This window comes from Simochromis diagramma, unplaced genomic scaffold, assembly GCF_900408965.1.
Source record: "Simochromis diagramma unplaced genomic scaffold, fSimDia1.1 OVJJ01000288.1, whole genome shotgun sequence".
In the NCBI taxonomy this organism is placed as follows: domain Eukaryota; kingdom Metazoa; phylum Chordata; class Actinopteri; order Cichliformes; family Cichlidae; genus Simochromis; species Simochromis diagramma.
The window spans coordinates 3,962-18,158 of NW_024386999.1; the positions used below are offsets into that span (position 1 = coordinate 3,962).

At 42.8% G+C, this 14,197-nt stretch overlaps 1 protein-coding gene across 1 annotated transcript in view; it reads right to left on the minus strand.

Annotated features, from left to right (window-relative positions):
• Window positions 1-11,976: 11,976 nt before the first annotated feature.
• The window catches only part of LOC120739208 (mitogen-activated protein kinase kinase kinase kinase 2-like), a 39,611-nt gene continuing 37,390 nt past the window's right edge, over window positions 11,977-14,197 (minus strand). Inside the window, exon 10 of the mRNA XM_040040906.1 lies at window positions 11,977-13,287. Coding sequence (XP_039896840.1) covers window positions 13,200-13,287 — 88 coding nt within the window. The 3' untranslated portion in view covers window positions 11,977-13,199. The remainder of the gene's footprint in view (window positions 13,288-14,197) is intronic.

The window sequence follows — 14,197 nt, forward strand, 5'->3', positions numbered from 1 at the left end:
GACTCTCCTCTTCGGGTTCTTGGGGGATGTTGCTAACTCCGGGTCTGATAACAGGCACCACACCCGCAGTAGATGCGCTCGGTCTTGCAGCAAGCTATCAAATACGGTGCATTTCTCGGCTTTTAAAAAAACACTATGCATCGCCAGGTGTTTCATCAGATTTGAGGTGTTACCTCCTTTGCACAGTATCACCTTAAAGCACTTGTTGCAGGCTGCTGAGTTTGCATCTTTTGCTGTGAAGTACAGCCAGACTTTGACCGCTTCGCCTTGGGCATTTTTAATCTGTAGCTTTGCTCTAAAAGAATGTACGTACCTGGGCCCGCTTACTATCCTTGGAAAGGTAAAATGATTGGCTAGAATCTAAAGTGTATGACATCTCAGGAAAAAAAAGTTGCTTTTCGGTCTGGTTACTATTAAATTTCGTTCTTTGAATTCTTTTAGCGGCAAAGAAAGACTGGACCCAGGGTGCTCAAAGCTCAAAAAATGATCTTTATTTTACATTCCCGGGAACGGAGACCTGAACACACACGCTCAGGTCTGAAAGCAGCAGCAGCCAGCATGGTTATTTATATATTTCCGCAGCACGTCACACACTCTAAGTTTTGATCAAAACACTCTGCTTAGTTTCACTTTCTGTCTGCACCTCGTGCTCTGCAAAAGCGTGCAGTTTCCTGTCAGTACTTTTGGCTCAGACTCTACTCAGAGCTGGCCCTCTCTTATTAAAATACATAAAACAATATAATCAGCAAATAAACACTAAGAATATATATTTAAATCCCAACATTACTACCGTTTAAGTCAGAACTGGTGCCATAATGGCACCGGATACCGGTACCCATACCTACTGAGTGCCATAGGACACTTAACCTTTGTTTCCATATGCTGGGAACTTCCTGTTGTTCCAAGGAGGACTGGAAAACCTGTGAAAATCTCCCAGTCAGTTCCTCACAGCACACTTCAATCATTTCCCTCCCACAGCATCAGGACCAGGGCTTTTTCTCTTTGATCCCACTAAGAAATTTCCACACAAACACCTCATCAGTGGGACTCTCAGAGCTACCAGCCCTTTGCTACAATCACAAAGCTCTTCATTGAAATCAATGATATCAAAGCTGGAATCAAATGAGTCCAAGTCTTCTGCTGATTCAGCATCACATTCATCTTTGCTCCTTGTTCAAATCTCCAAAATCCAACTGGCTGCATCAGGACATATAGTCTGAAACTCTGCACAGTTTCCTGTTTGAAGCTGCTTCCTGTTGGCTTCAGCTGTTTGGAGTTTCCATTTTCTAAACTTCTACATTCTGAACCTTCTTCAGCTCTGAACAGATGATGAAACACTGAATGATTTCAAGCTCACACTTTGTCTAATAAACTTACATCTTTCATTCTTTATACAGATTGATGGACTGTGGTTTGTCAAAGATCAGCTGTGATTATCTGGCAGCAGCGCTGAAGTCCAACCCCTCCCATCTGAAAGAGCTGGAGCTGAGCTACAACACTAACCTGAAGGATCCAGATGTGAAGCAGCTGTCTGATCTTCAGCAGAGTCCAGACTACAGACTGGAGACTCTGTGGTCAGTAGAGTGATGGAGTGAGTGGGTGGTGCTGTGAGCAGTATTGTACTAAACACAGTCAGTATGAAACAAAGATCCAGTGTTTCCTGTAAAGCTGCAGCTTCTCAGTGAAGCTGTGAGAGGAGAATGGTGACAGGCTTCAGGATTGGACACAAACACTTCCTGTTTCTGACCTTTATGGTCACCATGGTAACGGCTGACACGCTCTGATCAGACACTGTCAACAGCCAATCAGCTCTCTGAACAGAGCAGCACGCAGACCAATGACTGCATTCATTTCCAAGTTTAAAGCAGTGAAGAACACAGTCTGTAGGTGAGGAAGAATTTAGTGAGAGCAGATGTTTGGATGGAATTCCTCCAGTTAACAGCTGGAACCGTCCATCTGGATTGTTGGGCTTGTTGTTGGGGTTCCTACAGAGCTCAGAGTGGACACACCAAGGTTCTTCTAATGAATGAAAGTCCAAACTCAAACTAGGAGTGAAAAACATTTTCATCAACTTCAATAAAAATCCAAAGATTAGAAAAAGTGAAGCAACAATGAGTCCTAGTACAGTCCCAGCACTGAAGTCCCTGCTGCTCTTTATACTGGATGTGCTGCATCACTGACTGACAGCTGATGAAGAGTCTCTGGAAACACTCGTTTATCTCCTCTGCTCTTCCTTCTTCTCTCTGCAGGTGGAGCTGATGATGGTAAACAGGACGGTGTGTGTGCTGAGAGAGGAGGAGCTGTGTCCTGATGATCCAGAGAGGTTGAAGCAGCAGCAGCTTGTGTGTAGAGACGCTCTGACTGGGCCATGTTACTGGGAGGTGGAGAGGAGAGCTTCATCCAGCAGTGACTGACAGAGGAATGAGAAGAAGTGCAGATGACTGTCAGTGCTGCAGAGTGAACTGCTCTGAGAACAGCTCCACTGTCAGACACAATGTAGAGTCCAGCATCATCCCTGTGTGTCCCTCTGGATCTGACAGAGGATCATCAGTGTATCTGGACTGCTCTGCTGCTGCTCTGTCCTTCTACAGTCTCTGCACAGTCTCTGTCTGACTCTGGCTTCAGATCCTCCTGGATCAAACTCACCTGGAAAGACTTTCAAATTCAAATTTTATTTGTCACACACACAACCATACCCAGTATGACATGAGGTGAAATGCTTGTAGCTCTGCAATGCCCGACCATTAAATGACAGTGGTTTTACACTATTTACAATTTACAGGTTGTCAGGTTTTGTATTGTTGATTATCATTTATGCTTAGAAATATCTACTTATATATGCTTAGAGTTTTATAATTAGTTTTAGATTGGTAGAGGTTTGATCCTTAATAGTCTGCAAAGACTTGGTGTGCATTCCAGAGTGTTCTGGCATTCACACCTACATCCTGGGAGCATGGGAGAGGTCGTACCTTGTCTTATTGATTTATGGTAGGATAAACTTATCTATATCTGTTTTAGTCTAAGTGCCTTTTGTTTAGATGAACTGCTGGACTTCCAGACCAGCAGGGTTAGGGAAGTCATTTATGGGGTCACACTCTGACCCCCCCCCCCCCCCCCCCCCCCACACACACACACACACACACTTACACAATGCACAGGCAAGGTACTCTTTGTTTGTATGTAGACGTCATATGTTAATGAACCTATGTATATTCATGTAACCTTAATAAAAGAGCAGTGTTACGGGGGAGCAGACGAGAGCAACTGGGGTCAAGCGAAGGAACGGCGTTTGTCCGGTTCTCTCCCGTGCACGAGAAACATGAAGAACTTTGCCTACTCGTGTCTTGTTTTGCTGTGTAGCAAATTGTCCTTAACGTTCCAGCGAATAGGTTTACGCTACAAACCTATCACAGGTTATTACAAAATTTACAGATTTAACTTAGAAATTTACAGTAAAAATGTGCAAATAGCAGAAAGAGATTATAAGGAAGTGTACATGAAGAAAAACCAGAGTGTGTGTGGTGATGTGATGTGTGTGAGAGTCCAGTCTTATAGTGATGTGATGTGTGTGGGAGAGTTCGGTCCTACACCTGGTTCACCCCGCAATGTATTGCGCCATTTTCCGGGTCCACAAATCAAAACAAACGCACCGTGTTGGAACGACGACGACAAGAAACATGCTTAAAAGCAGCTCAAAAGAAAACAGACGGTATAGAGACCGATTGCGTCCAGAGGCGAAGCAGCAGCACTTGAAAAAAATTAGAGTGCATCGCAAATCTGGACCCACATGAAATACGGCAGTGGAGTAAAGACCCAGACGACTTACCGCCACTGTCCTACCCTGATATCTTCACGTATCTTGTTTGTGTGATTGGGTCATCTTAACATCCTACCTATATAAATCCCAGCAGGAAGCATTTTTTAATAGTGTGATTGGGCCATCTGAACATGCTTACCTATATAAATCCCAGCAGGAAGCATGGTTTAATAGTGTGATTTGGCCATCTGAACATCTAGGAACCTATATAAATCCCAGCATGAAGCATGTTTTAAATTAGTGTTATTGGGCAATCTGAACATGCTGCCTTTATAAATCCAAGCAGGAAGCATGGTTTTAATAGTGTGATTGGGCCATCTGAACATCCTACCTATATAAATCCAAGCAGGAAGCATGTTTAATAGTGTGATTGGGCCATCTGAACATGCTACCTATATAAATCCCAGCAGGAAGCATGTTTTAATAGTGTGATTTGGCCATCTGAACATGCTGCCTATATAAATCCAAGCAGGAAGCATGTTTTAATCGTGTGATTGGGCCATCAGAACATGCTACCTATATAAATCCCAGCAGGAAGCATGTTTTAATAGTGTGATTGGGCCATCTGAACATGCTACCTATATAAATCCCAGCAGGAAGCATGTTTTAATAGTGTGATTTGGCCATCTGAACATCCTACCTATATAAATCCCAGCAGGAAGCATGTTTTAATAGTGTGATTTGGCCATCTGAACATGCTACCTATATAAATCCCAGCAGGAAGCATGTTTTAATAGTGTGATTTGGCCATCTGAACATGCTGCCTATATAAATCCAAGCAGGAAGCATGTTTTAATAGTGTGATTTGGCCATCTGAACACGCTACCTAAATAAATCCACGAACATTTCACCATGTTTAACTCCGGACCCAACCTGGCCAAAGGAGATCCTGAGAGAGAACAAAGGACGCGACCCTAAGCGACGGCCTCGAGGTAAAAGAGCCGGCATCAGGAACAGGCTACGGGCTCGCGCACACCACGCACCCATGCCCAGTATCCTGCTAGCCAATGTTCAATCCATCGAGAACAAGCTTGATGACCTCAGAGCCAGAATCAAGTTCCAGAGAGACATTCGGGACTGCAACCTCCTCTGCTTCACCGAGACTTGGCTGAACCCAGCGATACCAGACCACGCCGTGCAGCCGACGGGGTTCTTTTCGGTTTACCACATGGACAGGACAATGGAGTCGGGGAAGAAAAGAGGTGGTGGAGTATGTTTGATGGAGAACAACAGATGGTGCGACAGCACAAACATCTCCCCACTCACACGCTCTTGCTCGCCCAATCTGGAGCTTTTGATCGTTAAGTGTCGCCCTTTCTATCTCCCTCGGGAATTCACTGCGGTCATTGCCTGCACTGTTTACATTCCGCCTCACGCGGACTCGGACACTGCCTTATGTGAGCTACATGAGGCTCTCACACATCAACAAACACTTCACCAAGATGCCGCACTCATTGTTATGGGAGATTTTAACAGAGTGAATCTCAAACGGACATTTCACAACCTTCACCAGCACATCAACTGCCCCACCCGGGGCACGAGGACATTAGACCACTGCTACACCCCGTTCAAGAACTGTTACAAGGCTCAGCCCCTGCCGGCATTTGGAAAATCGGACCATTCCGCCATCTTCCTCATACCTGCTTACAAACAAAGGCTAAAGCAGCAACCACCAATCAGGAGGGAGGTCGCTCGCTGGACGGACCAATCGGTGGCCGCGCTGCAGGACGCACTGGATGACGCAGACTGGGACATGTTTCGGCACAGCTCTGATGACATCAACATGTTTACGGAAGCGGTTGTGGGATTTATCGGGAAACTAGCGGACGACACAGCAGAAAGAACTATCATCCGAACGTTTCCCAACCAGAAGCCGTGGGTGGATAAAAACATCCGCGACGCTCTGAGATCACGCACCGCTGCCTACAATGAAGGGCTTGTCTCCGGTAATATGGACCTATACAAGGCTGCGTCCTACAACGTGCGCAGCGCGGTCCGAAAGGCAAAGCGGAGCTACGGGGAAAAACTAGAGTCACAGCTACGACAGTGCGACTCTAGGAGCCTGTGGAAAGGACTGCGGACTATAACGGACTATAAACGACCAGCTTCTTCAATGATGAATGCAGATGCTTCACTGGCTGATGAGCTGAACACGTTTTATGTTCGCTTTGACGCCGCAGCAATTAAAACAACAAACGGCTGCGCGCGCTCGGAGTGCACCAGTGAAGAAAATGCATTCGTCATCACAGAGCATGCCGTGAGGAACACCTTCAGGAGGGTGAACACCAGGAAGGCAGCAGGACCAGATGCAATCCCTGGCCAGGTCCTTAGAGCCTGCGCTGATCAACTAGCACCGGTGTTCACGGAGATCTTCAACCTCTCCCTGGCCCAAGCTGTGGTTCCCACGTGCTTCAAACGGTCCATTATTGTCCCTGTTCCAAAGAAACAACAGCCCGCTTGCCACAATGACTACCGTCCAGTAGCACTGACTTCAATTGTGATGAAGTGTTTTGAAAGACTGATGAGAGATCACATCACTTCTTCACTTCCTCCCACCATCGACTCACTTTAGTTTGCTTACCGGACTAATCGTTCCACAGACGATGCCATATCTCACCTGCTCCACACATCCCTGAGTCACCTGGACACTGGCAGAGGGAATTATGTTAGGATGCTGTTCGTGGACTACAGTTCAGCATTCAACACAATAATTCCCTCTAAGCTTTTCACCAAGTTGACGGATCTAGGACTCAGCTCATCACTGTGTCAGTGGATCCTCAACTTCCTCACAGACAGACCCCAATCAGTGAGGGTAGGAAAACAAGTCTCCCCCTCCATCTCACTCAGCACTGGAGTGCCTCAGGGCTGTGTTTTAAGCCCCCTGCTGTACTCACTGTACACTTATGACTGTGTAGCCACATCCGACACCACCTCCATTGTCAAGTTTGCTGACGACACTGCTGTTGTGGGCCTGATCTCCGACAACATCGAGACGGCCTACCTGGAGGAGATTAGGAACCTGGAGACCTGGTGCCAGGAGAATAACCTCCTCCTAAACATCAGCAAGACTAAGGAGCTGATTGTGGACTTCACTACAAAGCAGGCGAGGAATTACAAACCCCTCATCATCAGTGGCACGCCAGTGGAGAGAGTGGACAGTTTCCGATACCTGGGTGTCCACATCACTCAGGACCTGTCATGGTCCTGTCACATCAACACCCTGGTTAAGAAAGCCCGTCAGCGTCTCTTCTTCCTCAGAAGACTTAGAGACTTCCATCTGCCACTGAAGGTGCTCAAGAACTTCTACTCCTGCACCATCGAGAGCGTCCTGGCGGCAAACATCTGCACCTGGTTTGGGAACAGCACCAAGCAGGACAGACGAGATCTGCAAAGGGTGGTGCGCTCGGCAGAACGCATCATTCAATCAGAGCTCCCTGACCTGCTGTCCATCTACACCAAGCGGTGCAAGTCCAAAGCTAGGAAGATTATGATGGACCTCTCCCATCCCAACAATGGACTCTTCTCACTGTTGAGGTCTGGGAAGCGCTTCCGCTCCCTTAAGGCCAAAACAGAGAGAATGAAGAGGAGCTTCTTCCCCCAGGCTATTCGGGGCCTGAACCAGGTGTAGGACTGGACTCTCCCAAACACGTCACTATAAGACTGGACTCTCACACACGTCACCACACGCACCACCACACATTTCCTATAATCCTATAATTCCTATAATTTATAATCCTTATCTTTATAATCTCTTCTGCTATTTGCACATTCTTTACTGTAAATTCCTAAATTAATTTGTAAATTTTTGTAGTAAATTGTAAATATTGTAAAACTTTTCTTCTGTCATTTAATGGCATTGTACAGCTACAAGCATTTCACCCCCATGTCATACTGTGTATGGTTGTGTGTGTGTGACAAATAAAATTTGAATTTGAATTTGAAATCCCAGCAGGAAGCATGTTTTAATAGTGTGATTGGGCCATCTGAACATGCTACCTAAATAAATCCCAGCAGGAAGCATGTTTTAATAGTGTGATTGGGCCATCTGAACATGCTACCTAAATAAATCCCAGCAGGAAGCATGTTTTAATAGTGTGATTGGGCCATCTGAACATGCTACCTAAATAAATCCCAGCAGGAAGCATGTTTTAATAGTGTGATTGGGTCATCTGAACATGCTACCTATATAAATCCCAGCAGGAAGCATGTTTTAATAGTGTGATTGGGCCATCTGAACATGCTACCTAAATAAATCCCAGCAGGAAGCATGTTTTAATAGTGTGATTGGGTCATCTGAACATGCTACCTATACGACGGAGCCACGTAAGGTAGCATATTCTGATAAGTTAGCATGGATTGATAGACAAGACTATAAATTTATGCTACGGTAGGATGTTTTGACAGAACACCGGTTCTCGTCCCCAACATTTGTCTTTTGTTAAGCTTACTGTTATCAAGGCATGGTAAATGAACAGTAAACCTTGCCTGATGACTAATCTTCCCGTTTCCCTCTCATTGATTTATTTGGGTTGTCATGGCAGAAGTATTAAACGATGCCTTTTATTAGAACATAAGCATTTAAATGCAGTAATTGTGTTTGAATTAGTTAAATATGAGTGGGCAACTCTGACCATAGTGTGGACCATAACAAATTTAGACATATTGTTGTCATTATTTTTACTCTTCAATTTTATGTGTTTTTTCTTTAAGATGGTATCAGAAGTTGCTCCTCCACCATGAAAAAAACCATCTGCATGTATTCTTTCACTACATCCATGATTCTCCTCTGTGGTCTTCCTCATTCATCCTGTTTGGAGCTTAATGTTCAACATCCTTTATCTATTCAAATTACAGAAGGAGAAGAAAGTAATCATCAGAGCAGGAATCATGATAAATGATAAATAGATTACCAGTACATACAAACATAACACTTGCATAATTTCTCTGATAACGCTGCATTGGATGGGTTTATTAACGGTGGGCTGAAATTGTACTACAGTCTGCTGGTGAGGAACTTTTTTGAGTGTTGAATTAAATGTCCTCCACAATCTGTATATGAATTGTCATTAAAACCATAGAGATTCTTACTTATAAAGGAAAGAAAAGTGGGACAATGCCCATCAACATATAGTGTATATTTTCTGAAACATTACAAAGATGCAGGTAATTCTGGGTTCACCTGAATTACAGAGTAGACTGGTGGACAAACAGAGATGTTGTGTACAACTGGTGACAGCATCAGTGACAACAAATTAATCAGCAAGGCTGGAAGCAGAATTAGGAGGCGTCAGAGTCAGCGAGGGTCAGAGATCAATGAACAAATTGCCCACCTTCATGGATAATGCATCACCCTCAAAAGGATTCAAAATTTGGGCCATGAAGAACAGTTCAGGAAACCTATTTTATTGTTTCGTCTGTGAAACTGTATAAATGAAATGTAAATTATGTTAAAGGCAAACACATTTGTAAGCCATAAGAAACAAACATGCTTTGCATTATACCTTCAAACATCTGTATAGATTTGATACATTATTTATTAACTGAATTTGCTAACATGTCTTACATAGTGAGAGTGTTTCTTTTACTGATGATATTTCAATGATATGTATTTTTATGACTAAATAATGCTCTATCGAACACCTGGCAATAACAGCAGGTGTGGCAATTTTGTAATTTGTTGTTTAAATTTGATATTATTTTAGGCAGTATATTTTCTTAGCCTTTGTCATACTCATACTTAACCCTCTCAGGCTCAAATTAAGTTTTTGTTGCTAATGCACAAAAGAATACCTGCAGTGGTACTTCTGAGTAAAAAAAAACTCATGAAATATGTATGTGGGGTAATCAGGATGTTAGCTCTTAACTGTTGCAAATCTGCAACGCCTGCCTTGAGAGGGTTAACACAGCAATCTCAGAAACCATACAGTAATTTTGGGCGTGTGGGGGTCACCCAGAGTCAGAATCTAGTGAGATATCAGTGTCACCTCTTACAGTTTTCCTGTAATCTGATGTCAAAGACGAGAAAATATAGAGTACAGTACAGTAAATTGGGTAAAGTTTACTGTTGATTTTCTGGAAAATCGTACAGTAATTTTGGGCGTGTGGATCACAGGGTGAAAAGTGGAGATGAACCAAAACTGGGAGTGGATTGTGAAGTACAATAGTGTCAGGACCAGAGTTGGTCAAGTTACTTGAAAAAAGTAATCAGTAACTAATTACTGATTACTTCCCCCAAAAAGTAATCCCGCTACTTTACTGATTACTTATTTTCAAAAGTAATTAATTACTTAGTTACTTAGTTACTTTTTAAAAACACGATTTACAACCTGAATAGGTGATAAAGCGATAGATCTTTCAGCCCAATTCTACTTTTTCTGCATAATCCATCATACAAAATGTAATCAAATGGAAAAGTCTCTTTTTAAAATTTGTTTTATTAGTTTTAATCTTTTAACTTTATGCATCAAACAAAAATTGAATTATATGCAACATTCTCTGACTGGAAGAAATTTGTTTAATATTTAAACCTATTTTCTGCACATTCCAGCACATAAAATAATTTTTTGTGTTTACACTCAGTCTTTCAAATAGATGCAAGTAAAACACAGCAGAAAATAAATAAAATCAAAGACTCAGCGGTCCTTTTACTCTATTTTCACCTGTAAAGCAGGAGTAGGGTAGGAGGAGGTTTACCCTGGTGCAGGTGTGCCGCAGCGGTCAGTGGAAGAATCCGCGAGTTTCTCTGTGAGTTTCCCATTACGTGGTAGCTACTCGGTGCTTGCTTGGAAGTTTAGGGTTTTTTTTCGCTGTAAAAAGAAGTTTTCTTCCCACGCACAATGGACACTAATGTTTTTGTCACTTTTTATGAAATCAAACTTAAAGTAAGGTCAGTACTTCCACGCTTTAAACGCTGCACGCTCACACTCTCTCCCGCACTCGATATATTATCCATTGTTGATCTGCACACAGCTGTTGTCACGAACGTTGCACTTGCTTGCGTCACTGTCATGAGACATTCTCGCAAAAAATCGCGGTTTTAGTAACGCAGCGTTCCTACGGGAAAGTAACGGTAATCTAATTACCGTTTTTGCAATAGTAATCCCTTACTTTACTCGTTACTTGAAAAAAGTAATCGGATTACAAGTAACGCATTACTGCCCATCTCTGGTCAGGACACAAAAGACTGCGTTTCTAAGCCAGTCGGCACCCGTACCGTAATATGCATAAGAATAGTGCAACAACATTTTAGGTGCGGCTGGCTTGACTGTGTCGTCGTAAGTGAGGGCTCACTTGACCGCGGTCAAATATGGTGCTGGAGAAACAAACTACAGAGAACTTTGTAAAGAGAGTATTGAGTGCTTTGGCGACGTAAATGGACTGGTTCTTATATAGTACTCAAAGCACTTTAAAGAACTTGCCTCATTCAGGTGTACGCAAGCACTTTTCTCTGTAAGCACTTTCTGTGTAATGTTCACACACATTCGGAGAGCAACTCTGGGTTGGTATCTTGCCCAGGGATATTTGGCATGCAGATGGGGATTGAAGCACCTTCCTCTACTACCTGAGCAAAGCCACCCCATGTTCGTCTGTGCACAGATTTCTTTCAATACAGTATTATCACAATTGTGCAAAAATACAGGCATGAAAGCTTAAAGTGTGCGATCACAATAAAGGTGACGTTCAGAGACTGACTGAGTGATCTGAGAACTCATCAGCGCTCATCACTGCCTTCACTTACTTGCTGCTATGGGTGCAGGAATAACACAGTTATGCAGTTACTTTCTCAGTCTGCTAGAGCCTCCACTTGAATGCAAGAACCTTCATTTATCTTCTCAAACGGAATTCAAAATGTTTTTTACAAATTGAAGGATTAAGATATAAATCGCAGAAGCATCGATCCACACATTCAAAGAAGAACAACCCAACAAACTCTTCATAAAACTCCAAGAGATATGAAAATCTTTATTTCTGTCTATTCTGTGTTGTTAATAACATCACATCTTCACATAGTAGCAAAAACACATTAAAAAAACATTAATCTCAACATGCATACTGTACTTCAAGTTTCTCTCATGGAAAGGCCAGTGTTACTTTTATAGTATCCTTTCCATAAATATCATAAATATCTTTACCCATGTAGTGGAATTATTTTATTTTTTCATTTTAGTTAACAAGTATAATGTGACCACATTCACTTTTTATCAGGACAAGCTACACCACCACGGTGGTTAGCATACAATAACACTGCCTTGTTCTCAAAGCTTCTTGCTAACTGTACTTTTTTCTGAGATGTTCTCTTTAAGTAAGGATACTGAAAGTGTAAGCAGTGTATACGGTCACATCACGTGCTTAAGGTTGTGTTAGCACTGATAATTCCTTCACAGTTCTTTAAAGATGCTGAAGTCATCATATCAGCTGTAAATGCAGTGCTGCTGCTGTCCTTACGCTATACTTTCAAGCATCACACTTTCTTACTGACCAGTTTATTTCCACTTTTTATGCTCTAGTATGGTGTGACTGAATGAAGTCAGCAAACCAAATTCTGTCCATCTGAGGATGAGAAAAAACTTGCATGAAATGGGAAGAATGAGATGAAGATGGCTCCTATGCTTTAGACGTGGCACTGTTTCTGCCATTGTAAGTACGCTAATGCTTGAAAGATACATTAAAAGTCTGACACTTCACTCTTCAGCTGGAGCGTCCATCAAGTTTTACATTCCAGGTTTCCTCGTTGGGATTACGACTCAGACGATGATGTGAAAAATTAGTTATTACATTAAACCCATAAAATCAACAGTGGCAAAAAAGCCGTGCACTTCACAGAGCAGCTTTCTATGGCCGAGCAGCTCCTGCAGGTGTAAGGTGTAGGTGTCACAGCACTCTGGTCCAAAGAGTTTATGTGCAGCATGCAGACAGAAAATGGCTTTACAGAATATGACTGAATGTTGAGGCACCAAAACACACTCAGTCTGCCCCTCAGTCTGATCAAGAAGAAAACCTGACTGAGCGCTTCATAACATCAGTACGATGATGTCCCAGAGGCCATGTTCAGGTTATTCTCCCGTCCACACTGAGCGGGCGGATCAGTGGAGTCTGCATTAGCTTTAACAGAAAGGTCTGATTTAAGCAGGTAAGCTGAATAGACAAGAAAAGCTAGAAAGCTTTATCAACTATAACCCCAGCGAGGACCTTGACAGGTGTCTTGAGTACAGGTGAAGGCTGGACAGTCAGCAGGATACCTTCCTAACATTTGTCATTCCCAGCATTGAACCGTTTCCTGGCACAGCCTCAGTGAAACAGAGCATCGTTTCCACCCCACAGTTACAGACAGGCTGTGCTTTTCTTTGGTAACACCGTCGAAAGAGAAGCCCCGTGTCCTCTCTCAGTAGCTGCTTTCGTGTCCTGTCAGGATGTACAGGCTGCTCAGTGCTGACGGGTCATCAGTCGGTGTGCTCTGAAGGATGATGTCTCTGCACATTGTCAGCAAATGAGAAGGAGATGAGTTGTAAAGGAGAACCAGAGAAAGGCAGTACTAACCTAAAGCCAGTGCCTCCACCTGCTTCTACTCCTCCCACCTCTAGTACTAACACTACTCTACTGATACTACAACCACTGTAGTTTGACTTTAATGCTACACACTGGTACAGTACTGGTACACTTACTGGAGTTTTACTCCTGTTCCTGCTCATCACCACGCCTACTACTTTTTAAAACTTTATGATAAGTGTGAACATTTACACAACAGCATACAAACAAGTTTAAAGTAGAAAAAAGGAAGCAAAGAGCTGAGAAATACATAAAACATAACACAGAAGAAAAAGAAACCTTTGCGAGGATTCCTTCTACACCCAGTTTGAGTAAAAACTAACTGAAACACAAGGAAAGAAGATAAGATCCACTAAATAAGGGTTGGCACAGTTGTATAATAATACTTAGTACTGGCAGCCACCAGCGCTAAGCCTCAGCCTCCCAGTAGACACACCTATGGTACCGATTTAAAATCCTACATGTCTTTGTTCTCAGGTTATCACGTTCACAAACTTTGGTGTCCACGCTATTTGCCTGCCAGGCTGACAATGATTTAGATCACAGAAATCCAACAACATTTTTAAGCTGTTATTCCTGGTTTCACAGTGGAAAACTCCGGGTAACGTCCATTATCTTTGCTCCTGTATAAGACTTTCCTGAATGCTGAGGTTTGGTCTTCCACATGAAATTCAGTACTTTTGTTTCAGTTTCATTAATGATGCATTGATTTTGGACATCTATGTAATATATATGTGATACACGACAGTCTTTGAGTCCGTCCTTCTCATATATAATCCCACTGTTTTTGCACTTAGTAATGACTGATTTAAAAAGAAATTGTGAAATATTTGT